At 48.8% G+C, this 27,576-nt stretch overlaps 1 protein-coding gene across 3 annotated transcripts in view; it reads right to left on the reverse strand.

Annotated features, from left to right (window-relative positions):
- MCC (MCC regulator of WNT signaling pathway) overlaps positions 1-27,576 on the reverse strand; it is a 227,172-nt gene that overhangs the window by 35,210 nt on the left and 164,386 nt on the right. For all 3 annotated transcript variants that reach the window (XM_084882827.1, XM_084882829.1, XM_084882828.1), the window contains exons 5-6: positions 15,629-15,792; positions 13,191-13,397 (exon numbers count right to left, since the gene is read on the reverse strand). In XM_084882827.1, coding sequence (XP_084738953.1) covers positions 13,191-13,397; positions 15,629-15,792 — 371 coding nt within the window. The remainder of the gene's footprint in view (positions 1-13,190; positions 13,398-15,628; positions 15,793-27,576) is intronic.

Consider the following 27,576-nt stretch of genomic DNA (forward strand, 5'->3'; position numbering starts at 1 on the left):
GCCGGGCACCGCAGCCAAGGAGCCAGGACGGCATCTCCACTCCCACGGAGCCCAGAGCTCAGAGGAGGGAGACTAATGGGTTCCACACTGTGCACACTGCGGGCTTTACACGTCTGACCCAAAGCGGCGCGGGAGGCAGAGAAGGGGAGGTAGGCCTCCATCTGAGAGGATCAGGGACGGGTTCTGAGGGAGCGGTACGCAGCAGCCTGACGGGCGGAGCGGGGGGCGCGGGTGAGTGGGCTGGGGAACAGCTTACACACGAGCACAGGCATCATGCTGACGTGCTGCGTGTGAAGAACCGCAGGCGGAAGAGAGATGCGAACTGGTAAGGCCGCGCGGCTAAGGAGGAGACAGAGGTGGCACCTTCAAGACGGGCTCATCCCTGGGGCAGTGGGAAGGAATATCCAAATAGTGCTTTTGTATAAAAATGAGCAACAGGGCCCTCTGCAGGATACTTAGAACACACTTTGACCTGCACAGAATGTACAATGTGTTCAAATCCTGCTTCTCTGTGACAAGTCAGTGAAGACGGTAGAGATTGGTCTCTCAGATGACCTGGAGCACAGCTTTGTCGCTGTGCACAGCGTCCATCTTAAAGGGCAAACGGACTGCAGCACCCACAGGCCCTTGCAAAAGGGTGACAGGCTCTAGCAAACGGGCCGCAGGCCCTGCTGGGAACAATTAGCACCAGGATCTCTAAGGCAGGGCTTTCCAAACGTGTAGGCGCACCAGATGTCCAGGGCTGTTGAAAACCCGCATCCCCCTGGGGGTTCTGACCGAGCAGATGCGGACAAGGCCCAGGAGCCCGCACTCCCAACAAGCTCCAGGAGGTCCGACGCCCCCGGGAAGGGGCCCACATCCTCAGCAGCACCGACCGGAAGAACTTCCAGGGCCGTAAGCCCGTTAGTCCCAGCGGCAGGAGGAGCAGAATCTGACCCTGCGGCCCTGGCGCCACACCCTGCGAGGCAAACGCTTCTCTAAAAGCAGCTGAAAAGCTTTCCTGTTATGTACTTTGGATGTCTCCATCCTGCTAAATTGGGAGCCAAAAGTAATTGAAATTTCAATAATTTATCAGCACGTTAGAAGCCAAATGGGAACCTTCCCTGGGAGCAAAGGGCACTCGACAGTGACACGCCAGACACAGGGCTGACCTCAAGAGAGTTAAAAACGGGAGAACACACGCCTGTCAAAGCTGAGGGTGTTGCTGGTGAGAGATCCAGGGCTCGTTACGGAACGTGCCCTGCAAACCACGAACGGGTGTAGTGTGGATGCCTCGTTACACGCTACGGCGAAGGGAGCGGGCCTGCTCCCCCCTCAGGCCTGCTCCCTGGCACCAGGGAAGCCTCCCTGATGAAGGCCATGGATCTCACTTTCTACTGTGGAAGTCCAAGAGGCCCTGAAAAGTAACCCTGTTAACGCCGCTCCACAACCGCAGAACATCCGAGTCCCTCACGGCACCATCAGTGATCTGTGCCAAGAACCCCGATGGGCCCGCCCATCTTGCTTTTTAAAAAACACAAACTGTCCTGGGCAATTCATAAAAACCTCATTAAAACTTCCCATGTTTCAAAAAAACGTTTCTCCTTCTTATCACTAAAGCAAAACCTGTTCACTGTGGAGATTTAGGTGACACCGAAAAGACAGAAACAGAGAAAGCACCAGGCTCTTTCTTACTCTACAGGACATTTCCCCGTGTCCTTTTCCACGGCAAAGGAGTGCTCAGGCATTCATGCTTAAAGTAACCCTGTGTCTACATATCCATTTTCATTTAAAAGCTTTGGACCCGAAGAATGTCTTTGAAAACTAAAGGATGATAAACATGTTTATTCTGGTCTACGCTTTATTACTTAATGATCATTGTTATGCATTGAAAGAAATGGAGTCGAAGGGTGTGGGAGTTAAACAGCCTTCTCTCCTCTTGATTTGGGCTTGGGAGGGTGTGAGGGTGTGTGTGTGTGTGTGTGTGTGTGTGTGTGTGTGTGTGTTAATTTCAATGCACAGAAATGAAGGAACGGACTGGAATGAGAAGATGGAGGTGAGTCAAGGGCTGTACGGACAGTTCAGGTGAGAAGTGATGAGAACTCAGTGACATGGGAGTGACCATGGCAAGTCCACCCTACATCTGCCCACCAGGAGTTCCGAAAGCGATGGCAATGTTCCGACCGCACTGCCCATCACGGTCACACGTGGTACTGAGTTCCGGCCATGTGCCTGTGTACCTCTGGGAGCAAGGGCAGAGACCTCCCTGGCTACTGTTCCACTTAGACTTCAAGGGAGGCATACCCACCCTCACCCCCACCTTGGCACCAGGGCTGTGGCTTCAGCATTGAGCAGTTATGCACTAGCACCAGAGAATCCACCAGCATGCTGCCATGGACAGAGGTCAGCAGTGGGTCACCTCTGCGCACTAGATGTTTAGCTCAACCTGGGGCATTTGATGGAACTGAAGCTGGAAGCTGGTGGCAAGCTGAAAAGATTAAAAATTGATTTGTATGGGAGGGGGAAAAAACAAAAACAAAACTGAGTTTGCGATTGTATTCTATTTTCATCACCTTAAATTCAAATTTAAATTGCAGCCAGTAGCTACTCTATTAGCCATTGCACTTCTAGAACTATTCAAGGAAATAAAAAACAAAAGAAAACAACACTCAAATTTGTGGTGGGGTGACTAAGTGGACATGGTACTACTTGGTGCAATGGGGACAACTTGAGGAGAAGTTACTTTTTCAGAGAGAAAGATGCCAGCTTTGGACACGTTGAATTTGAAGAAGTACCAGGTATTCAGTCAACAACTAGGAATGTAATCTGGAGAAAGAAGGTCAGAACTGAATGCAGAGCTTCGGAATCTTGTTGTGGGGAGGCGGCCCAGGGAAGAGGTTCGGCAGAGGGTGGGGGGGAGAGGGAGGAGAGAGCCTACGTAGCTTGTTGGGTGGAAGGGTCAGTGGAGGACAGTGATGGGGGGCACGCCTCCTCCGGGAGAGAAAGCAGAGGTAAGGATGGGCAATAAGAAGGTGAGTCTGAGGACTGGAGAATGAGGACGGGAGACAGGAGGTTTCTGTTTTTCTGAGAGAAAGGATTAAGGCCCCTCTGCTGGGAGTTGGGGAGGGAATAGCAGATGTCAGAAAAGAAGAGGAAAGCTGACCCAGGTCCAAAAATGAAAAAGGGGGGGAGGGGAAAGCTTAGACAGCACCGAGAACTCAGCTGAGCGCTTCCATTCAAGACAGTAGACTGAGCACATGCATTGTTTCCTTCCAACTCTGGAGGCCTCAGGACAATGACAGGAAGGAGTAAAAAACGACTAAACCATACAGTGAAAAGAATACGCTTCAGCATTAGTAGAAACAAGATTTGAGCACATTCCTTAAAGCTAAACTGGAAGGAAGAGTCTGATGAAAGAAACAGAGCGGAAAAAGCCAGACTCTCTAAGATATACAAGGGGAGGGGGCCAGTGTACAGGAGAAGGCTGGCAGGGTCCGACTCTCCCTTTGGCAGGTACCACAGGGGACGAGGATGAGAAGTGGGCTGAAAGCAGGGGGAGCAACTCTGTGTACAGAACAAATGAAAATGTCCAGCATGTGACAGCCCAGCTAAAATAAACAGGCACTCCTCCTATTAAAATTGCATGGAAATGCTGCCATAAAAAGGAACAATAAGAAAGAAATCCACTGCCAAGTTTAAAAGAAAGGCAATAAAATCTCCAGATGCCAGAAGTGAAGTGAAAAATAAGGCTAGAGGTTAGGGGGGGAAGGAAGGAGGCGGTGTGGGGGTAGGGGGAATTAGGGTGGGAGGGAGAGCCATGGGAACTGAGGCCAGGCGTGGACTGCTCATGTCAGGAGGGGCGGGGCATGAAGAGTTGGCCCCTGCCCATCAGGCTATTTGAGCTGATCCTCCACATAAAGCCGGGAGCCTTCCTGCCCCACCATCTGTGGACAGGGGATTCAGTGCTGACCTGGAAGCCAGAGAGAAAGCCTAGAACGGCGCAGAGAGCCAACCATATACATTAAAATCCCAGGCCCATGACACACTTGGATGTGAAGCCGACATATATATCATCTGCATATTGCTGGCTCCAATCTTACAAGGCCTGGGTTTGGCCAGGCCACGCACTGCCTTGAGACCTAAACTGTAAACCATCCAATAGCATGAGGGAACGGGAGACGTAAGCTTCTCATGACGGGGAGCTCAGGACCAGGAAGCTGTGGCCATGGAGGTGTGGTGGCAGAGGAAGGAGGATGGAACAAGAGCCAGCAATCTCACTGAGGAGATGAACTCACCTCAGGAGAGATGAAAATAACGGAGACAGTGAGCTATATCTCAGTAAACACGATTACGATCTTTAGTAAGATGAAAGGAATTTCCATAAAGATTAAGAAACTATGACATAAAAATAGGCAGATATCCAACAAAAATAGGCAGAGGAGAAAAAAAGCCAGCAGAAGAGGTAACCAATGCAATGAAATCAGTGTACTGGTTAAACTCTAGGTTGGATTACATTGAAGAGAGAATTAGTGAACTGGATCATAGAGCAGAGATTAACTCAGAACACAGCATGGGGAGCTAAAAAGATACAAAATATGCAAACATTGATGAGAGAGGTAGATGACTGCGGAGGCTCCTAAGTACTTTTAAAGGCGTTCCAGAGGACGAGAACATGGGAGATAACAGAGAAACAGGATCTGAAAAATAGATGAGTTTTCCAGAAGCAGAGTCTGAGGTCTTGAGACTGACTTACTGCATCAGTGCTAAGCAGGGGAGGCGGTTTGTAGATTCACCGGGCAGGAGGAGCAGGAGTCAGGACAGCCCAGCAACCATCTGACTGAGCACATCTGAGCCCAAGTGAGACCTGCCCATTGCCCACAAACACGGGAGCCCACCACAGCTCACGTTACCTCTTCATCTCCACGGCACAACTGCTCACGAAGCCCCTTTAGAGTAACCGGAACTATTTCCGAAGAAGACCTGGAAGAATCCTAGTTCTGAGGGGTTTTTACCCGTATCTCACTTAAAACTTCCTCAAACTACAGCGAGGAGGGGTGACAGGTTTTACCAGTAATGCTCTCCTGGGCTCAACTCAAGATCAGTAAAACACACGCCCAAAAAGCTTCTCTTCTATGAAACAAACTGCCTGCCTCTACTTTGTGTCTCCAAATGCAGGAAGATGGACCCATGAAGCCCTCAGGAATCTGGCACCACATGCTGTACCTAACAGGACGTTTTCTGACTTCGGGCCTGTGTGGAGGCAGGAAAGAGAATGGGGAAAACGGGTGAAGAGAACCTAGGAAAGAAGTTCAAACAGCAGAACAGTAACAAACGCATCCCACAGTCAAGTTACCAGATCTCAAATGTTGGTGCTAGGGATTGACATCCGTGTAGACCAGGACAAGAGAACAAAACTTCTGTGGGCCTGAGTTTTCTCATCTCTAAAAAGAATATAATAATAGTAACCATCTGGTAGAGTTCTAGCGCAGGTTAAATGAGAAGTGCATAAACCACTGCATTATCAATAACAAATGCTAAAAATTACGCTCAGTGCTATAATGTAGGCTTTAAGTCCTGCTTTGTCTTCAGAGGTTTCTGTTTTTATTCTGGGAGGGGGTATGTTTAACCTATAAATGCTCAAAGACTGTTAACTCTATCAATATTAACAGACTCTTAACAATAAACTCGTATCAAGATTGCATTGGAATAAAAAAGACTGCATTGGAAAGAGGTACCTGTGAAACTGCTCTCCTTCTGGGGGAGCCTGCGAAGTGCTGCCCATGCCAGGCAAAGCCTCCGTGCCTCTCTGCAGAGCCCCAGGTGCCCATGTCCTGCAGATCCCAGTAAAGCTCACCCCTCGCTATCCTTCCTCCTCCAACTCAGGGGACCCTGTGAGTGGGCAGCACAGGGTCTTTCAGATGCAGGGTTCATCGCTGCCACATGCTGGGCCCCAGGAGGAGCAGGCCACGTGTGAGTAGAAGAACTCAAAGAGCTGTGGATCTCTCCGTTTCCCTCCATTTGCAGGGAGAGGGCCGTGGCCCACGTCCAGTGCGTGACTGAAGGGCACCTCTTATTTTCCCTGTTCTGAGCACTTGCTGGGATCACAAGGGAGGGTGTGCTGGGTCCCTATCCCCACTCAGCGATTCAGCGGCTCATGAAGGGCCTGGAAGATGTCCTTTGAAAGAGCTTCCCAATGATTCTGACACACATGCTGAGAACAACCCCAAGACGGGCGAGTGAAGTAGCCTCTTACTCATGTCCAAGTCTCTCTGATGTCACACTCAAGTAAATAAAAAATAAGTCAGCTGTGATAAGAACATTTACTACTGCTCAACAAGTATCTACCTGTCCCCCACCCCATTTCTCGGTCCCTCTATGGCTAACGTGGAGCACCTGCCTAATTCTGTCCAACAGGCTATGAGAGGAAGAATTTAGTGCAGGACGAGTCCATTTAAGTGATGTTTTAGGGGATGGGTTGCCATCAGCCTGTGTTCCTGAGTGAATATATAGGGCAGAGCTGCGCCCCCGTGCCCACACCTGCACTGGACATGCAATGCAAGAAACAAGCTCTTCTGGTGTGCCATTCCCCTGAACTTTGGGGGTTCATTTGTTACTGCTGTACAACCTCTGCTTATCACCACCAACAAACCAGCCATACAAAGGAAGAGCCACCCGAGGACCCCACATCAGGTTGGAAGTAGAGCACTGGAGCCAGACCCCCTCCTCTCAGCCCCTCCTACTTGGCCTGCTCAGGTCCAGAAGTGTTCAAACAGGGTTTTTTACAAATCTTCTTATAAATTTAAACTTAGCTAATATTAGTATCCTCTCCCTTGTAATATAAAGAAACTCCAAAGAAGAGACGGGACAAATAAGATATGAACGAAGTTCCACCAAGGACAAAAGAGAAGAGTGTGTTTACATATAAACATCAAATTGTTAAAGCCAGAAGGTAGAGACCACTGTCCATAATTCATACTTTTTTTTTTTTTAATTTAATTTGAAAATTAAAAATGAAAAATATGCCAGTATTTTCACTGCCTAGATTTAGCCTCTCAATATTTTGGCATTGTAGCTTCCCTTTTATTTCCATGTTTAAACTTCTGTATAATAAAAATTATACAACTAAAATAATAAATTCATTTAAAAAAGAAACTAGTGCCGAAACTGGTTTGGCTCAGTGGATAGAGTGTCAGCCTGTGGACTGAGGGGTCCCGGGTTCAATTCCTGTCAAGGGCATGTACCTTGGTTGCGGGCACATCCCCTGTGGGGGGTGTGCAGGAGGTGGCTGATCAATGTTTCTCTCTCATCGATGTTTCTAGCTCTCTAACCCTCTCCCTTCCTCTCCGTAAAAAATCAATAAAAAATATATTAAAAAAAAAATAAAGAGACCAGTACACTAGAAAAGTTCAAGTAACCTCTGACTTACTACATCCTGTAACTCCTTATGACTATTATTATGAGACCTGGTGTATGTTGCTCTGGTCTATTTTAAATATTTTTACATACATATATACTGTATATAGTTAATTTACACAAGGTCATGGTAAATACGAAGTATGGTTTCAAAGTCCTGCTTTATCTGTATGCAGACACTGTGGTCAAGAAAAGTGCCACTAAAGGGAAGGCAGACATGGAAGAGTTCAGATGGGACCTAAGGCCAAATAAGGTGAAACAAAGATGAGTCTTTATCTGACCTGCACGAGGCCACACAATTTCACTTCCAGACATCTCTCCACTGTCACTGACTTTCAGTTAAAAATATCAAAGAGTACTGACTTAGCCTCTACCAGCAGTTGGCAAACTGCGGCTCGCGAGCCACATGCGGCTCTTTGGCCCCTTGAGTGTGGCTCTTCCACAAAATACCACGGCCTGGGCGAGTCTATGTTGAAGAAGTGGCATTAGAAGAAGTTAAAAAAATTTGGCTCTCAAAAGAAATTTCAAAATTCAAATGCTGATATTTGGCTCTGTTGACTAATGAGTTTGCCAACCACTGGCCTATATCTATATCTATAACTGAAGGAAACAATTCAAAGTGAAAGGCTGCTTCAGAGACAGACCATGCTCTGGGCGCCTTAGTATGATACCTAAACCTTATTTCCCGGTAGGGATGGGCAGCCTAATACTAAATATGTTACGAATGAACTAATTAGTAGAAAGAAGTACATAATGAAATACATGATCAACCATTAAGGTAATTACTCTTTCTAAGCAGGCCCATTGGTTTAATTTGGATTCCCCTTTTCAACTCCTTCAAGCGTGACCATTGATCGACCAGTGCCCTTGGAGATAACGTGGGTACACACTGAAGGTGGATTTGATTTAGTGTTTAGAACCAGCTCAGTATTTGGAAACTGGAACCAATGGATTCATAACTAATGGCTCTGGGGGAGGACCTTGGGGACACAGAAGAGGATGCTCTGTACATTACCATGGTCAGCGAGTTCACGGGACAAATGCTAGACAACACCCCACCCCAACAAATCTCTGTGATACCTCCTGTATGAAATGATTACGGGCAGACACGGGAGCTCTGTCATCATCACAGACTTAAAGGTGGCCCAAAGGATAGAGGCCTGATCTCCCTGACAGAGAAGGAGCTGCATGTTGAGCTCCCCCACATGGCCAATGGTTCCATCAGTCACACCTACAGAATGGAACGCCGATAAAAACTTTAAATACTGACGTTTGGATGAACCTCCCTGGTTGGCAATGCTCTGAGTGTGGTCACAAGTCCCAGCCAAGAGGAGGAAAGGCCATCCAGGACTCCACAGGGAGAGGACCACGGGGAGCTTTGCGTTTACCCCTTTCAGACCTCACGGAAGCATCTCTCACTTTGGCAGGTTCTGATTTGTATCTTGCCATAAAACTAATCATAATTAAAAAAAAAAAATGGCCGAAAGAAATACATGAGAGGATTGTTACTTTGCAAAGCTAAAGGGGTAAATGGGCCCTGAGGGTGACAGTGCATGCAGGAAATGTCTCTCCTGCCCAGAGGCCTTCCTTTCATGCTTCCGTTCCCACCACCACCCCACACGAGGCTGCATCACCAGAAACTTGGGGCCACTTTCTGTTAAGGAGGCCAGGTGAGAAGGAAGGAAACGGTACTGCAGCATTCTGAAAGATTACCTGGCCTTTTTCCGGCCAAGGAGCCAAATGGCAGCTATGTAAAAACCTGGCTTTTAGATTATACAACTGATTAAATGCTGAATCCTTAAGAAGTGAATTTTCTTTACTAAAAAAATACTTTTCTATTATTTCCAAGCAAAACAAAAGTTTGCTTGAAGGTTTTTCAATTGACAAAAGTCACACAATTTAATGTAAAATACAAAACACAGAGTGTCTATCATTAATAAATTCCATGTCTCTATGCTTCCACCCCCAAACCCCCCCAAAGAAATACCACCTGGACTTTGGAGTCCTCGTTTATATTTTAAAAGACTTTAGCTGAACAGGGTGATCATTTTATTATATGGGTCCTATAAACACAGAACAATGAAATCCCTTCATAAATTTAACACTGCATTTAAGAACCAAGAGTGATTGGATTAGAAAAGAGACACTTGTTACCATCTTAACATCGATAGAAATACTGCCTACCTCCTACCGAGGCAAGCTAATTAACTAACATTCATAGTCTTAAGGTCATTTTGAGGGAGGGTGCACAAAATTGAGAGGGAAACTTCAAATTAGGACAACTTTTATTTGATTCGAAACAGTGTGTCCTCTCGTCTCTTGAATTTACACTGTGGTGATGACCAGAGAATCCAAGCAGAAGCCAGACCTGAGGGGTGAGGGCAGCCCAGGAGAGGTGATGGAATTCCTTCCCAGACATGTTAAAAATACCCAGGTGGGCACAGGATGCAGGGAATAAACTCTGCTCCCACCAACCAATGCCACGAACTTGCAGAACTTTAGGAAGAATTTGAATAAAATCTCAGAAAGAACTTTTTTGGCCCACTTTTTAAGTTTATAATTCAGTGGGTCACATAAGCCTGTGGTCACATCCAGTTTGCTTTACCAAACGATCATTTTGGAACACGGCAGGTGACCTAAAGGATTAGGTAAAAAATGTAAATGGTGTGGGTGGAGGAGCCGGACCTGCCACCACAGGTCCTTCCAATAAGGCACCCTCTGTGTACACCCTCCCGACCACTGGACATACACCATCGTAACGAGCTGTTTACCTGCCTGTCTCCCCAAAACCCCCAAGCTGGGGACTGTTTCCTGTTCGCCACTGTGACCCCTCTGCCAGGAGACAACCAGTCACATTTACAAAATGAATAAACAAATGAATGAAGAGCAAAGTGCTTCCTTTTGAGAGTAATTAATTCTATCTCACCTAAATTAAGTCTGTTTCGTTAAGTGTGAGGAAATGAATGGGTATTATTACTGAGCATACAGATATAAATGATTATCTCATTTAATAATGAGCTGGGACCAGTAATAAAAATTGCCTGCTGTCTGCTCTGCCAAGCAGCTCTATCTGTTAACTAACATTAAGGATGTAATTTAATTAAATCTTGAACAAGCTCAGAAAATCTACTGAGAGCACTTTGTTTAATTACAGTCAGGGGCCAAGCACCAATCCTATTGATCTGGTCAGTTCAAATTCTATACAATCAATGTGGGTAGTGAAGGAAAAAAAAAGTGGCCTCAACTGCTTTCCAGGCAACTTTGATGAACTGTGGATTGGGAAGTGCCATGAAGGCAGCATGGACCATGTGGAATCACAAAGAGGGCACTCCACAGAGCTGCACATGATGGAGAACAGAAGACAACCAACCACAAGAAACAGACTCCTCCTCGGGGAAATGATATATAATGAGTGGTGGTGGGTGGAAGTCGTCCAGCATTAAAGGATAGTAAACTGGCAAAGGCATCTAGCAAATTCTGTGAGACCCACAACTGTCTTGAAATAAAGGGAGATAGATCCAATCCATGGGTATGTATACAAATTCCTGAGGACTTTTCCAGTTGAGGAAAAGGTACAAGTCCCTTGACACATTTTTATTTGGAGGTAATTGAAATATAAATTAAATACATTTAGTATAAAACCATATTAAAAGACAGAAACACACACACACACACACACACACACACACACAAACCAACCCACAGTCACTGCAAAACTTAAATTACCGTTTCAATATGATCAGAAGCAAGGTTAGTGCATTATGAGTATTAACTAATTTCCTTGCATTGGGTATTAGCATTATCCCCACTTCACGGCAGAGTAAACCATGGCACAGAGAATTCGGTAACTTGCCACAGACTCATGGTGACTTGGGTGTGACCCGAGGTGGTCAGGTTCCAGACCTGGCACAGAGCATCCAAAGGATGCGGTTCTTAATACTAACCTCCAGAGTTGGAGACAATACTTGAAAATGGGGACCAGCTTTTTATCTTCTGCTGGTCACAATCCAGGGCTCTCCTGTGCTTTAGTAACTCAAGTTAGAGGAGGACATTTATTCTAAACCACAATGTGTAATTACACCCGGGACCCCCATTTCCTTCACAAAACACGCACCATCAGAATGCACATGCTAAGAGCAAGCACACCTAATTAGGGCATTAGTCACGATCATCAGGGAGCTCAGCCCAGGAAATTACAGGTGGTGGGGGCCTTCGCACGCAGGAAATGTCATCAGCTGGCCCAGATAAAGCCTTGCTGACGGGGATGATTTACACCTGCTGATGCAAGGATGAAGAATGGCATCTGATACAGCTGGGTACTGGAAACAAGCTTATTATGCACATGAGTTCAGACAAAACGATGTTCAGATCTGAGCGGCAGGGAGGCTGGCCTTTTAATTATAACATTAGCCACAAGTGAGGAAAAGAGCTGATAACGTTGAAAAATAGCAATTCCTTCCATACGCAAACGTACATGTGGATTAGAAACAGAATGAGCTACACATGCTGACCTTTTGGAAGAACAAGGTATTTCCAAGATGTTCTTTAGAAGGAAGGGGGGGAGAGAGAACAATGACTACAGATCTTTTTCTCCCTCTCTAATTCAATTCCATCTGTGTGCAAAATTTCCAGTTAGAGCAGAACTAGAAAGCAAACTTCTACTATCGCCAAGATTGAGAGAGTAAACGGTCTGGTAATTCAAAGTGGAGTTCAGAGGGAATTGCTTCTGATTGAAGAATTCCTTGCTTCACCCCCAGTCGATTCACAGATCAAATTCACAGCCAAACAAAGTAGTATTTGTGGGTTCCTGAGGAAAAAAAACCCTCCATCTTTGGAAAATTGAGTGCTTTTAACAATTCTGCCAAACATTTCTATCCTAAAACACCAGCGTCTTTAGTAATGGATATATTTCCTACACAGAGTGATTAGCAAACTGCTTCAGGTCATAGAGCCATGGGTACATGGGGGTGAATACCAGGAGTCACACACACACATACTTAACACATATACACATACACAAAACACATATAGACACAGCTATACATACATATGATTATTTTAACCTACATAAGTCTGCACTAAAAGAGTTGACATTTCTCATTAGATTCACTGATAAGTGAGAGCAACTGCTATAAATTTAAAGAATGTTAGAAAAGACTGCAAAGGGGGAAAATTCTATATATTTTTGCAAATTATAAAATAGTATTAATTTATTTTAAAAGAAGAACATTTTAATGGAGCTGGGGAAGATGTGCACACCCAGGAGAATGGGTTGAGAATCACTGATATAATTTTTTTCTATTAAAAAAAATAACATTTTATTGATTTTCACAGAGAGGAAGGGAGAGGGAGAGAGAGTTAGAAACATCGATGAGAGAGAAACATCGACCAGCTGCCTCATGCACACCCCCTACTGGGGATGTGTCCGTAACCAAGGTACATGTCCTTGGCTGGAATCGAACCCGGGACCCTTCAGTCTGCAGGCCAATGCTTTATCCACTGAGGCAAACCGGCTAGAGCCACTGATATAATTTTACCATCCAGTAAGATTTGCAATCCTGGAGAATAGTGTTTTTTTAAAAAAATCTCTTCGCCACACCTCAGCGGTTTTAAATTATTTTCATTTTAAGAATCTTTTTTTTTTTAAAAAAAAGAAAAACTGACTTCATAACCAGAAAGGGATACTGATTCCAAAAGCTATAAATGCCCCAGAATTCCTGGGACTGCCCCGGGCCCTGCCCGCTGGCCTCTCTGGCCCGCACCCCGGGAAGAGGCTCAGGCCGGGGCGGTGTGCTCACCCTCCTCCGGAGCCGGTCCCGCTCCTCCCGGATGGCGTTCATGGTGGCCTTGGTCCGGTTGAGCTCCTCCTCTTTGCTGCACAGCATGGCGGTCAGGCTCTCGTTCTCTTCCCGCAGCCCGGCCAGCTCCTTCTCCCAGCGAGACCGCTCCTCAGCCAGGTTGGGATACAGGTCCCGGCCAAGGACCCCCTCGATCTCCTCGACGGTCTAGAACACAGAGCCACAAAAACAAGCCAGGTGAGCGACGGGGAGAACGCGGAGGGGAGGAACACAGGCTGGACGGAGCGAGTGTCCACAGAGGAAGGAGGGGGTTCCACAGCCTCCTCCTCACTGTAAAGTGTCATCCTGACCAGTGACACCCCCCAAATCCTCCTCTCCCTACTTTCAAACCAGACTCTGTTGCTTGCTTGGGTCCTAGTCTGTGTTACCCAGCAGTCCCGGGAGTAAGAAAAACACAGTCCCAGATCCAGAGGCAGAGAAGCATCGATCAGACTGCCAGACCTCAGAGGGAAGCTAGGGGACGGTGGGCGAAAGGGGAGAGATCAACCAAAGGACTTGTATGCATGCATATAAGCCTAACCAATGGACATGAACACCACGGGGGTGAGGACATGAGTGGGGGGATAGGGGTGGGGAGGTCAATGGAGGGATCAGGACACACATGTAATATCTTAATCAATAAAGAAATAAAAAAAGAAAAAAGAAAAACACAGTTCCTCCCTGGTGCTAACTGTCCACAATGTTTATCTCCTTCGTCGCGTTCCAGAGCTGGTGACTACGCACCAGCACACGGCAAGCCAGTGAGTGAGCCCGACAATGCAGACGTGAAGTTGCCAACTGCACACAAAACCTAGCTCGCCGTTTCCTGAATCACAGGCCTCCCTTTCCAACTCGGCCACTGGAGGCCACGTCGCCGTTCCCAGCGTCAGTGTCACCGCAGAACTGAGAGGGTGTGAATGAGGTTCAGTCCCAGGATGCCCAAGCCGAAAATAAACCCGTGACACAGAACCGAGGACGCTCGTGGTGGAGGTTTCTAAGACAGCAGGGATTTAACTAATGAATAAGACAGCTGTGAGCTACGAAGAGCAGGATCTTAATAGCACTTGGAGAGTTTTTAAATAATCCATTTAAAACACAGTCTTAATGGAGAAGGAACGTGCAGAAAATGGGGGGGGGGGGTAAGGAAGAGCTCATTGTGGTGGCTTTCAGAAACCATTCATTCACATTTCTTGTTGTTTGGAAAAAGAAGCAGAAGCCAAGTGGCATGAGAGAGGAGAGAGAATTCCCAAGTCAGAGTAGAAGGCAGTGAAGAGAGGTGATGAGAAACAGGTCTCGGAGACAAAACAAAACAACAACAAAAGGGGAGGTCTCCCAATGGCACTGCCACTTCCCCTGCGGTGTGCACTGTCCTCCCTCTCAGCTCTGAGGCCTGCTCTGTCCCTGGCTGGCTGGCAGAAGTCCTTGGCTTCTCCTTCCCTCTCAAAGCTGAGGCTGGGGCCAGGACCCAAGTTGACATTAAGATTAAATATGGGGCCTGGGAGACGCCAGACAAAGAAACAACAGTGGTTGCTCCTCCAAACCACATCGCTGATATATTAATAATTGAGACGAATAAAGATGGAGAACCAGCTGTGTGATAAATATGAATCACGGTTCACCTTGAGATACCACTGCTCTTTTGTAAGATCCAGGGTTGCTGTTGATAGACACTTGGGCCTGGAGTGCTAAGACTTTTTTTGTTCTTCCTTCAAGTAACACATCACGTTGTCCCTTCCCACAGGCCCCTCTCTGGCTTTTCAGAATCAGTCACTATGCCTAGGTCACCAAGCGAGGGTGAAGTAACAGAAAGACCCCAGAGGCCCAGTATCAACAAGACTTGACGTCCCCATTGTTCGTGATGAGTCTGTGCAGATGCAGCAGATCCCTCTCCTCTCACTCTCCTTTGGAGGGAAGATGAACGGATGGGAAAGCCGTGGCTGGGGCCGAACACCATGTGCTCAGGGTGCATGGCTCAGGGAGGCCTGGGACTTCCCCCTGGTTAGCCCCGTGAACGGATAACTCCCGAAATAATATTCTAGAGGCCACAGAGCGTTAATAAAACCTCCAAGATAATCGCTGGGCTACATGTCAAACCATACTAAAAGGAGGTGGTTCAATACGGGCAAGTCTGAGCGTTTCCAAAAAAACTGTCATTTTTGCTACAAAGCCAGTGATCCTGACTGCGGACATAATGATTTTTTCCGAATGAAATTCAGCCTGACAAAAACGTACAGGGCTCAGTCCGGCTTCTCGCTGGTGGCCCAATCCGTGAGTACGGCTTCCTCAGAAACACTCACTCCTAACAGGTGTCTGAGAAAACCACACTCCATAGAGAGGCATCTGGTCATTTCCGCCCTGTGACCGCCGCCGAGAGCCACGCGGAGGGCGGGCGGGTTTACCTTAATGGCCAGGTCGCAGTGCTCGCTGGCCGTGGTGAGCTGCTCGATGTGCCGGTCCACCTCGGCCACGGACAGGCTGCAGCTGCTCTTCTTCCTGCAGCAGACGACGTTCTCCAGCCCCGTCAGCACCCGCTGCAGCTCCGAGTTCAGGTCGCTGCAGGTATCTGCGAGGGAACGGGGGCAGAATGAGCGGGGCAGGCGGGCAGGCAGCGGATGCTCTTCATTTCGTTCACCTTGGAAAACCCGTTCAAGTAAAATGAAATGGCAGCAGAGCTTGAAATGTCAAAGTTTGACTCTGGGCAGCTGAATCCCAGCCTGCTAGCATCCTAAGGCTTGGAGACAGCGTAGAACCTTTCCTAAGGGGTTGCATTCACGGTCCTTTTCTACTTAGCCACGCCAAGTGGATCCTCCGGTCTTCCACGGAGGGCAGCCCCAACCTGAGGCTCTTTAATAAGAACGAAGAAGTGTCAGAGAGGCTGGCGGGGCCCCCTAAGCCATCTGGCCTACCTTCTTGCTCAGCCATTCAGACAAACACCGGCTCCAGAAAAAGGGGCAGCAAACACGGATATCATAACATTACTGAACAAACAAAACAAAACCCCCAAGAGTGAGCAGACACACTGGGTATTTTAAAACATGGGAACAGTTCTTGCCCTCAATGAGCTTACAATCGGGACACGTGGCTGCCCGGCCACGGTTCCCTGCTCGGAGCCCCACAGGAGGACAAAGTGGATAAGCTGCAGGAGCGAGTACTCTGGGTCCCCTGACTGAGTGTGGTCACACAGCACCAACCACTCACCACCAGGCACCCCCAGCACCAGCGCTGCTCAGCCCGGGCTGGGATGCTCTCGTTCAGAGTCTGTGGCGTATTCTTCTACACACAGACTCAGAATCAATGCTCAGTTCCTTCCGTGGCCTGCAGCCCCCTGCACAGTCTGGCCCCCTTCTGGAGACAGGACTGTCGGCACTAAAGGCTGAGGCAGTTGGAGTCTCTACAAAAAGGTGAGAGGTGTATGTTATGGAATCAGAAGAACAACAGAGGCTGAGACAAGGGACTCAGGGGGTTCGAGGGCGAACAAAAGGTGTCTCGTGTATCAATCAAAATCGCAATGAGTTATCACCTCACTCATCAGGGTGGACCCTATATTCAAACAGAAAACAGCAAGTGTTGGCAGGGCTGTGGAGAAGTCAGAACCCTGTGCCCTGCTGGTGGGAGTATAAAACGGTGCCACCGCTGTGAAAGGCAGGGTGGCAGTTACTCAAAGATTAAAAACAGAACTCCCATAGTATGCAGCAACCCCATTTCTGAGTACGTACCCAAAAGAATGGGAAGGAGAAATGAAAAAGACACGTGTACACCCTTGTTTATAGCAGCAGTGTTCACAACCGCCAAAAGGTGGAAAGATCCCAAATGCTCATGGATGGCCGGACAAACAAAATGTGGCCTAGGCCTGCCACGGGGTGTTCCTCAGCCTCCCAAAGGAAGGTCACCCAGACAGGCTGCGGCCCAAGTGAAACAAGCCCGTCACAAAAGGACCGATACTGTAGGACCCCACTTCCCTGCGGTGCTCAGGGCAGGCAACTTCAGAGGCAGAAAGTAGGATACAGGTCACAGGGGCTGTGAGAGGGAGGCAATGTGGCTTAATGGGTACAGGGTTTGGGAGGATGAGAACGTTCTAGAAACGGATAATAGCGATGGGTGCACAAGTCTGTGAACATACTTATCACCACTGAGCTGCACACCTGCCGTGGGACGCTGAGCAGACCCCTGGCTGTGCTGTGCTTTACACTGGAAAGGTAACGGCTCGGCTCCATGCCCATGAGACAAAGAGGAAGCCCTCGGTGTCAAATATGCTTTCTCCCAATGGAGGTTCTTAAATCTTCCCACAGAAGAACGTGAGGTTGTGTAGAGCGGACCAGGGGGGAAACACAGCGATGAGGGCCAGGGAAAGGCTGAGGAAGCCAACAAAGTGAACAGCTGTTGGGCTGACCACTCTGCTTAACAATCACAGGAGCATCCTGGCAGCCAGAGGAACAGTGAGTGATCGATCCCCTGTCCGGGAGGAGGAAGCATCCCAGTGTCACAAGGGAGACCATGTTTTCAGCAATAGATGCTACAAGAACTCAGGAACGCGGACTTCATGTGTGGCACGAAGCGATGTGATGGCCAGCCTCCTCGGCCGGTTTCACCACACATATGCAGATTTCAAAGGCTTTCTTCGTCTACAAGCCCTCAATTAAGATTAAGCTGCCGACCATTAAAGCACAATGCAAAGGGAATCCTGGGAAGGACTAAGCTGACAGTCTTGGCACGCCGCCTTCCAGTTGTTTAATTGGCTGCGAAGATGAAAGGGCGCGCACAGGAGGATAAATGGGACGGACGTCTCCCTTCGACCCAGGCATGCAGATGAGCCACCTGCAGCAAAGATGTTTCGAGTGGAGGGCAGGGTTTGATAGCTGGCAGCCTTTTTTTTTTTTTTTTTTTAAAAAAAAAAAACAATTTTTAAATTAATTGTCAACATTTAAAAGCCATTAGAAGTTAGTATGACTCTTCTTGTAAAACGAGAAGGTCTGGCCACACTGGGCCCCGCTTGGCACACAACAATCTGCAGCATAGCCAGCCGCCGGCCCCCTGGGCTTGGCATGGCCACGGTGCCCATGGCTCTGCCACCTCCCGGGCCTGCCCGCTGCCCACCTCCCGGGCCTGCCCCTGCTGTCCTTTCTAAAGGTAACGTTCCCAGCTAGCCTTGTGCAGCCGCTGCAGAAAAGACAGCTCAGGTTACATTCTTCTGGGGAACCCAGAGCCTTAGGCTTTCCTGTTGCCGTTGGAGGGAAGATGCAAGGACTTGGGAAATGCACTTGGCTATGAAAACGAAGCCGACCCGGCTTTCTTGCTCACTTAAACACACACTGGTGGGCTGGTTTCCTTCTTTTCCTCTCAGCATCAACTAAGCCTACCCTGGAGTTGCACACAATAAACTATACCAGAATTGGTTCATTTTTTTTTCCTTTAAAGACTTTTAATTTATTTTTATTGATTTCAGAGAGGAAGGGAGAGGGAGAGAAAGAGATAGAAACATCAATGTTAAGAGAGAATCATTGATTGGCTGCCTCCTGCACGCCCTTTACTGGGGATCAAGCCCACAACCCGGGCATGAGTCCTTGACTGAAATCAAACCTGGGACCCATCAGTCCGCAGGACAACGCTCTATCCACTGAGCCAAACCAGCTAGGGCAGTTGGTTCATTTTGAATAATTTTCAAAGGCTGCCTGGTTTGTTTGTTTTTTGAACCCCCTGTGAAATCCCTAATCCAAATAAAAACACAGCTAAATGGGCTAGGTGTTAGAAACCTTCCCCTGCTCCACCTAATTCTGCGCAGACTTTACAAGAATAAATCTGCTCCAAAATGCGGCAGCAGCTCCAAAACATAGGGCCTCCTAGGCTCGGCATTCACTTCACAGCTCATGGCCATGTACCTGCCTCATCAGGAAGTCCCTCGTTCTCCTCTTCAGAGTGGCTCTTTTAAAGATTTGCTTTGAAGCCTTCTCTTCCAAGAAGCCTTCCCTGATTACCTATAGTCTCATACTCACTACTTCCACTAGCAGTGTTTCCCAAAGTGTAGTAGTACGTGTACTCCCAGGGTTATGGGAAGAGTTTGGTGGGGGTATGTGTTGCACCGGAGTTTGGTGGGGATATGCACTGCACCGTGCTTAGCTGCGCCTAATTCTACATTCTCATGAGTACGAGGGGTACTCAGCGTTACGAAAATTATAGAAGGGGTCCACATATGTCAAACGTTTGGGAAACACGGCACTAGGGCATCGCATTCCCTGTAATTACTTATTAACTGACATGATGACCCGACCAAGCCCAGCCGTGGGGAGCAGTGAGCCTTCATGGGTCCACGTGTGCTGAGACACACAGCGCTGGGCATGGAGTGGCACTCAGGAGAGGCCACATGAGCTGAATGTGTGAGATAAATAAAAGGCTTTCTGTAAGTCAACTTTTAAAAGTATCACGTTTTTGTTAGCTTGCTCATGACCAAGTATCATGGAATCTAAAACATAGCATGTGGCACACCACACCCGGCTAAAACGCTTTCAATGAAGGTGGATGCTCCAGGCGGAGGCCCTTCCCGGGAAGTTAGAGGGAGCAGGCACAGTGCACTTAGCCGGTCTGGGAAAGGGACGTGGCTGGAGGCCTGCTGTGAACGGTCCTCACGCCTGACCTGTGTGGGGAGCAGCAGGTCACGCCGTGACCGTGACCCCCACCGCCTTCTGAGGGCCGACACGTGCCCCCCACCTCTGTTCTGACCGGGCACACAGCATGCCTGACAGAGCAAGCCAAGGGGAGGAGAGAGCTGCGGAGCCTTTCAGCTTCAACGCAGACGTTCTGCTAGGAGGCAGGTCTGCTCTCTTAGGGATGTAACAGCTCCGAGCCTGTGGTGGCTCTAAGTCTATTCCCAGGACGACGGGTGCTTTCCTTTCCTCCGCGTGCAGCCTGGCCCTCCCTGACTCCAGCGAGAAAAAAGCGAAACAACACAGGAAATGGTAGAATAGCCAACGTCCAGGTCTGAACACAAGACGATGGAAAGGTCTGAGAGGAAAGGAGGAAGGGAGTATCCATGGAGGTGACCCTGGGTGATGTGCAAGCGTCTGTGTCTACCGAAGACCAGAGGGTCAGCAAGGTGTCAGTACGGTTTAAAACCACCTCAACATCACCAACAGTGAGCAAACTGACATATGGCCCTCCTGCGCCTTACTGTGTGTGTGTTTTTTAGGTGATGGATGTTAACTATAATAAATTCATTGTGGTAATCATTTTATAATTATGCTGTACACCTTAAACTTAAGTGTTGTATGTCAATTATATCTCAATAACACTGGAAGAAAAAAGAGAGGAAGGCATAAGTGGGTAGGGATTCTAAACAGGAATGGTACAGGGGTCAGGGAAGGGGGACAGTACTGAGTGAGAGTCCAGTCAGGCCCTCAGCTCCGGGAGAGGTGAGGAATGGAGCTGAATATGGGGAGAGAGAGAGAGAAAGGGGGAAGAAATTTCTCTAAGAGCTTTTTCTAAAAGGCTTTTACTTATTACAGAAAATGAATGTTCATTCTATAAATAAAATTCTAAACAGACAAGTTCCAAAGAAGCAACTAAAAATGATCCATAATCCTCCAACCTCATTTTAAGCTCTTAGAATTTTATTTTCTATATCTTTTCCCACAATACATAGATCATGCTCTACATAATATTTTTATTGTGTGTTTTTCCCCCACAAATATTTCTTAAATTATTAATTTTATGACTACTAACATTTCATTCTTTGGAAACACCATCATTTTTTTGGCATATCACAGACATATTTCCCTTAAATTCCTAGACATGAAATAAATGGGTCAAAAGATTATGAATATTGGCATATATTATCCTGTTGCTGGGAAACTATTATACATTTCCATTTGTGAATTGCACAACTTTCTTTCAAATGACTGGGGGGGCGGGGTGGGGAATTGAGTGTTGTGCACAATCAAATGTGGCACAATGTTAACAATTGGTGAATCTGGGCAAAGGATTTGGGGGGCTCGCTGATCTTTTATGTAAGTTTGAAGTTTTTCAAAAGTAAAACGCTGAGGAGAAAACAAATACCTCAACATTCAAGGCAAGACTATGCTCAAGTCTAGTTTAACTCAGGGACCACTACGACGATCAGCTCCTCAATGCGGCTAGAGAACAGGACTGTCTCCTGAGAGCGTCAGGCCACACCCAAATCTCCCCAAGCCTGTGCTCAGGCCAGGACGATGGTGCCAAGAGGAGGGAGCCGCCACCCCGCCAGGCCCCCACCTCACCGGGAAGAGGAACCTATTCCATTTCTTTCCCCCCAAAAATGAGGCTGCATTTTCACCACGTCTATTTCAGCCAGATCCTATGGGTCTGAGATCTGTTTTCGTCTTTGCTGTTGTCCCTCTGCAGCTCTGACAGTTTGTCTCTCGACAACACTAAACTTGGTCTTAAATACGGTGACGGCGTAAGAAAGGTAACTTAGCATCAACTGTCGGAAAACTGTCCTTCGGCCAAAAGACCCCGGTGGCCGGCTGCGTCTTCAGGGCCCCTGGCTCTGAGCTGCCCCAGCGCCCCACCCGCCCACCCGGCCTCTGGCGTGTAAAAGTCCTGGCAGTGGCTTCTGCAGGGCAAGGCTCCAACGACACATATGTAGAAAAGTTCAAGTTCACACTTAATCATTTTACTTATTTGCCTCCTCATCACCCCAACTGGCACAGCCTGGAGGATATGAGGAAACCTCTGTAGGCACGGAAGGGTGCAGTTTGGCAACCTATGGAGAGCCCTGACGACCATTCCGAGCCCGTGCCTCTGGGAAGTGATCCTGAGGGAACAGGGGCAGAGTTAGAGGGGTCCCCCAGCCCACTCACTGCGCCTCCAAGCCCTCGGACGTCTTGGCCTCACCGCTGACAGTTCTCCCAAAGCTCTCTAACCTCTGGGCCAAATTTGCCTCTCAGGGTCTGCATCTCCCATCTCAACTCCAAGCCCCTTTCCAGGCAGCCCCCTCCGGCCCCCGAGAGCCAGCAGCACGGAGCACTGAGGCCGGCGGCAGCAGTAGGAGGAGGCGTGTGCTTCGGGCACCACCTGTGCCGGTAACCTCCCTCCTCACTCACACACGCCCTCCTCCATGGCTGGAGGCAGGGACACGAGGGAGGCCCCAGGCCCTGTGTCACTGCGGACTGACCCGGCGTTCAGAGGCTCGCCTCAAAGCCAGCACCCCCTTTTTAGGAAACTTACGTTGAGTTTCAGACACCCAGAAAGTAATCCTGCCTGAGAAGGCACGGTCTGACTAGAAAACAAAGACTGCTTGCCGTATCTTAGAAAAGGAGGCCTCGAATGCCAGCGATGGGAGCTCATTTTGAACAAACGCCTTTCCATGTCTCTTACCCCCCAGGCCTCTTGTAGGGACTGAGCGCTACCAAACGGTTGAATTCGAGGGGGATATTCCACGGAGACACGAGGTGGAGCCGAACAATGACCTTTCCTGCCCTCCAGTTGGGTTACGCTCCCAGGAAGCTCTGGAAAGACCTTAGGTGGACTCCTCAGCTGCTCGGCCCGTGACCCTGCACAGGCGGCCTCACCGGGCCAGGCTCAGATCCCCGGAGGAAGCACCAGAGAGCCTCCGGTGAGCGGTGTCAGGGGGGACCGACCCTGCGGGCCCCCGGGAGGAGGTAAGCTGCATATGTGTCGTTGGAGCCTTGCCCTGCAGAAGCCACTGCCAGGACTTTTACACGCCAGAGGCTGGGGTGGTGGGTGGGGCTGGGAATTCTGGGGGGCGCTGGGGCAGCTTAGAGCCAGGGGTCTGAAGACGTAGCCGACCACAGGGGTTCTTTTGGCTGTAGGACAGTTTTCCAACAGTTGATGCTAAGTTATCTTTCTTACGCCTTCACCATACTTAGGACCAAGTTTAGTGCTGTAGAGAGACAACCCGTAACAGTACGGGGAAGAGAAAACAGGCGACAGAGGGCCCGGCTGGGGTGTGATTCCCAGTCTATCTCACCTTTGCCACTTGTGAACTGGTTCCTCAAAGCTCCAGAATCAGATCACAGACGACCCGATTCTCATTTAAAAATCGGTTGCTGGAGGATGACCGACCCCCTCGCCACCCCGCTCTAACGAGGGCCGCGTTTTCTCCGTGACCGCGCTCTCGGGGCTGCAGGAGGCGTGCTTGGGGGAAGGCAGGGCCGTCTTTCCCTTCTCCCCACCGGGCGTGGCTGCTTGACACTTTGGAACATTTTTCCCCCCAAAGCCATTAAGCCTCATCGCCATTAGAGCCAGGAAAAATCTGGCTTTAAAGTTAAAACATATTTCACAGTCAGAGCTGTGCCAAAGAGCCAGGTTTCATGTGTAAATTCTTCCTTGGTTGTCCTCCAAAAACTACTCATAAGGAGGAAATCTCTATCTGAACGATCACACCAGCAAGCAAGCTTCCTTTCCTCCCTGCGGGCATGAAGAGTTCAGCACTGCCAGAGCCCAGAAGTCATTTCTCACCTACACCCAGCGGAGATCTCAAAACAGGGGAGCAGGACCCTCCCCCGGCTGTGCACAAAGACCCCGGATCAGGGCTTTTGCTAGTTTTACAAACAACGGCTCCTGGCCAGCTTGGCTGTCCCACGGACAGAGTTGGGAAAACAGCCTGCTAGAGAGGACACCACACACGTGCAAACACGCATGATGCCATGAGCCACGTGTGCACATCTGTGCTCTGCTCTGTTGAGACACCCCGGTGCGCTTGGTGTAAGAGTGTTGTTTCTACGATGGAGATCTGCAAAACCCCGATCGACAGCAAACAGCCTGCGATGAGCCAGGTGCTGGGATCACACAGCCGCTCCCTACACACCCTCTCAGCACCAGACCTCAAAGGGCTGCAGCAGGCCCAGCGCACCAGCCACAGGCACGGCCCGCTGTGTAAGCAGAGGCGTGTCACAGCAAAGCCATCTGCAAAAACACAGCAGCAACAGCGGCTGAGCTGGACGGCCGTGGGTGGGTGGCTTACCCCTCTGCACTCTGTCTTCCCGACTTTACAGGTCGGGAGAGTCCCGAGGCCTCCTTCATGTCTGAGGATGCCTGCAAACGCTTGGCACAGCATGAGTGAGCAAAGGACATTAGCTGCTACATCCAACTTCTCTTCTAATGAGCTGGTCAGATTAAGAAAATAAAAATCCCCAGCAGTTCCTACCTTTGTTTTTGTCCATTTAATTACCTTTATTTTCCAAATAACTGTGCACCCAGGTTTGACTAGAGGTAACGTGATGTATTTTAAGATGCGCTGTGGCCTTACCATGACTGCTCAGGGAAGTCAAACACTTTCCAAATTTCTGGCTTACACCCCTCCGCACCCCCATCCTGCCGTCCCCAGGCCCTGAGGGCAGTGCCTAGGTGCCAGCTTACTGAAAAAACATCCTTAGCTCCGATGGGTGTGGTTTAAAACAACAAAAGAAAAGTGCCTTTTCAGTGATGGGTACAGGTTTGACTTACTCTTAAATGGAGATCAGCACAGATATCAAGGCAAACTGCATATAAAATCCAGCTCAAGGAAACCTCCGGGCTGCTAATGCATGTTTGCAGATATAGCAACCATAATGAAATGGCCACTTTTTAATGATTTCCTATAATGGTGTTTATATATGGAAGCTTTTTCCCCTAACTGAAGCAATTTAACTGGAAAATGGCAGAGGAGTAAGAGGAGGCAGGCGTCCAGCTCCGAGGAACACGCAGGCACTGTGCTCTGCTGCAGCCTTAACGAGCCTCCCTGCCGTCCCCAGGGCCTTCCCTCCTCGGGGAGCCGGCAGGTGTGGGCCCGGTGCCCACTGCCCTCTCCTCTGCCTCCTGCTCTTCGCCTGCGTTGCCCCTCCTTCACCCAGTTTGAATGTACATTAAGGGCGACTCGCTCTCCAGTGCTCCCATCCCAGGGAGTCACCGGGGGCCTCTTCACCCTCTGCTGGGGTTCTGACCCCACTGCTGGCCATTCCCTGTTTTCCTGTCTGCATCCCCCAAAGAATCCTGAGCTCCAAGATGGCATTCACTGCTACTCCACTCCGTGGCTGCCTACTGAGTGCGGGCACTGTTATGTTGGTGAACAGGACAGCTGCCCACAGGGAGCTGCAGTCCAGCAGGAGAGACTGTGATAAAGGCTGGTGATAGGGAACGAAATCAATGCAGACACGTGACATCACCAGGCGGCACGGAGCGAGGGAGGCTGGTCAGAACTGAGGGTCAGTGAGGAAGGCCAGTGAGGTCAGAGGCTAAAAGGAAAACAGGGATACTGGGAAAGATGAGGTTTGAAATTTGAATAAGTTACCCCACTCCAACCAAGTTTCTTACTCAAATAAGGTTGGGAAATGGAGAATAAAGGCACTTACATGGGCTGGGTGTCATTATGACAGGACTTCTCAGGGTCTGTCCCTCCTTCCCCTCATGAGAGAGCCTGGGGATGCCCAGGTTCTGGGGGCCTGTAGGTCATGGTAAGGAGTCGGGATGTCACTCTGGGTGTGAGGAATTGGAGCATGGGAGTACAGCCACCTGATGGCAGGGTCTGTCTTATATCCCCAGCCCCTAGCAGTTCCCCGTGACTTCCTGAATGCATAAATGCCCCCTGTTGTGGACAGAGAACGTATACAGGCACTGGGCAGACAGGGTTCCTTCTCCCAGGAAGGAACCAGCCATAATGAACATATACGCTGAGTGGCCAGATCATGATGATCTCTGAACGCATAATAATCTGGCCTGGTGCATGAGTTCGTGCATGGGTGGGATCTGGCCAGCCTGACCAGGGGGAGGGGACACAGGTGGTTGGCCAGCCTGCCTGCTGGTTGAACTCCTGGTTGAGAGGACAATTTGCATATTAGCCTTTTATTATATAGGCTATACACTGAGTGGCCAGATTATTATGTGTTCAGAGATCATAGTAATCTGGCCAATTGGTGTATTTTTTTTTTTTAATAAGGGGAAGGAGGGACAGATGCTCTCTCATGTCAGGAACCTGAGGAGGCCCATCGAACAGATGCCCAGCCCCTGTAAGTGGCTTTCTTCCTCCATTTCCCAACCTTATTTAATTAAGACGCTTTGTTGGAATGGGCCATTCATTTTATTTCATAGAATAAAATCACAGAATGTAGGAACTTCCATAGTAATTGGGAACTTTTTGGCTGCTTGCACTTGTCTGTCTGCCTAAGGCTGGAAGACAGAGTCCAGAGTGGAGGGCCTCTAGGGTTTAGAGATTATGAGCTGGTATAACTTAGCATGGAGGACTTGGGCCCATGGGAGGGGCCAGGGTCTGGGTTAGGTTTGAGGGAGACAGTTTAGGCCTGAAGCCAAGACCCCGGATCTGAAGAGGTGTCCCAGCTCCTCATTTCTGCCTGGCTCAGCTGGGATCAGCTCTCAGTGACCCTGATGTAGCTCAATTGGTCTCATTTGGCTGTAGCAGCAACTCAGCCTGCTGACCCTTTCTTCCTAACTGAGCCTTCTCTGTCCCACTGGCTTCCGGACACCACGCTCCTCATTGCCTTCACATAGCTTGCTTGATTGACTGCTTGGTACTTGGTTGGCTGCTTCAGTCATTCACTTAAAGAAGTATCTCTGAACACATTCGAAGTGCCAGGCCCTGTGGTGGGGCTCTGGAGATACTCGAGTAGATAAAACAAACATGCTTCTGCCCAGTGGAGATTAGTGGGAGAGTCAGTCAAGCAAAGAAATACAAATATATTATTTAACATTGCAATGTGATATGGGAATCAGATGGGGACAGCGTCAGCACAGGGACTTGCTCATGAGATGCTTTTGAAGGATGTGCAATTAAACCCAGACCAAAACGGGGAGAGCCCGTCCCTGCCAATGAGCTCAGCCGGGGGCCCCCCAATGCTGTCTGCAGGCGCTCTTACTCTTCATTCCTCGCATAGAGTTCCATTGCCTCAGTGACTGTCTGTAAACAGCCTGATGCCTCCTAGCTGCTTTCTTTAGCCCACACCTCTCCTCCCGGCTTCTTATGTATATCACTGCCTACTGCCTTCACAAACATCTCCACCCAGATTATCTCCAGACGCCTTCAATTTATGTCCAACCAAAACACATGATCTCTAATCACCCTACCCTGCCCCCAAACAAAACAAGACAAAATTGAAAGCAAAACCACTTGGTCCTTTCTTCTTTTTTTTTTTTTTAATAAAGATTTAAAAAATATATATATTTTATTGATTTTTTACAGAGAGGAAGGAAGAGAGAGAGAGCTTGAAACGTCGATGAGAAAGAAACATCGACCAGCTGCCTCTTGCACACCCCCTACTGGGGATGTGCCCGCAACCAACGTACATGCCCCTGACTGGAACCGAACCTGGGACCTTTCAGTCCACAGACCGACGCTCTACCACTGAGCCAAACCAGTTTCGGCACC

This window comes from Pipistrellus hanaki, assembly GCF_964339955.1.
Source record: "Pipistrellus hanaki genome assembly, chromosome: 4".
In the NCBI taxonomy this organism is placed as follows: Eukaryota; Metazoa; Chordata; class Mammalia; order Chiroptera; family Vespertilionidae; genus Pipistrellus; species Pipistrellus hanaki.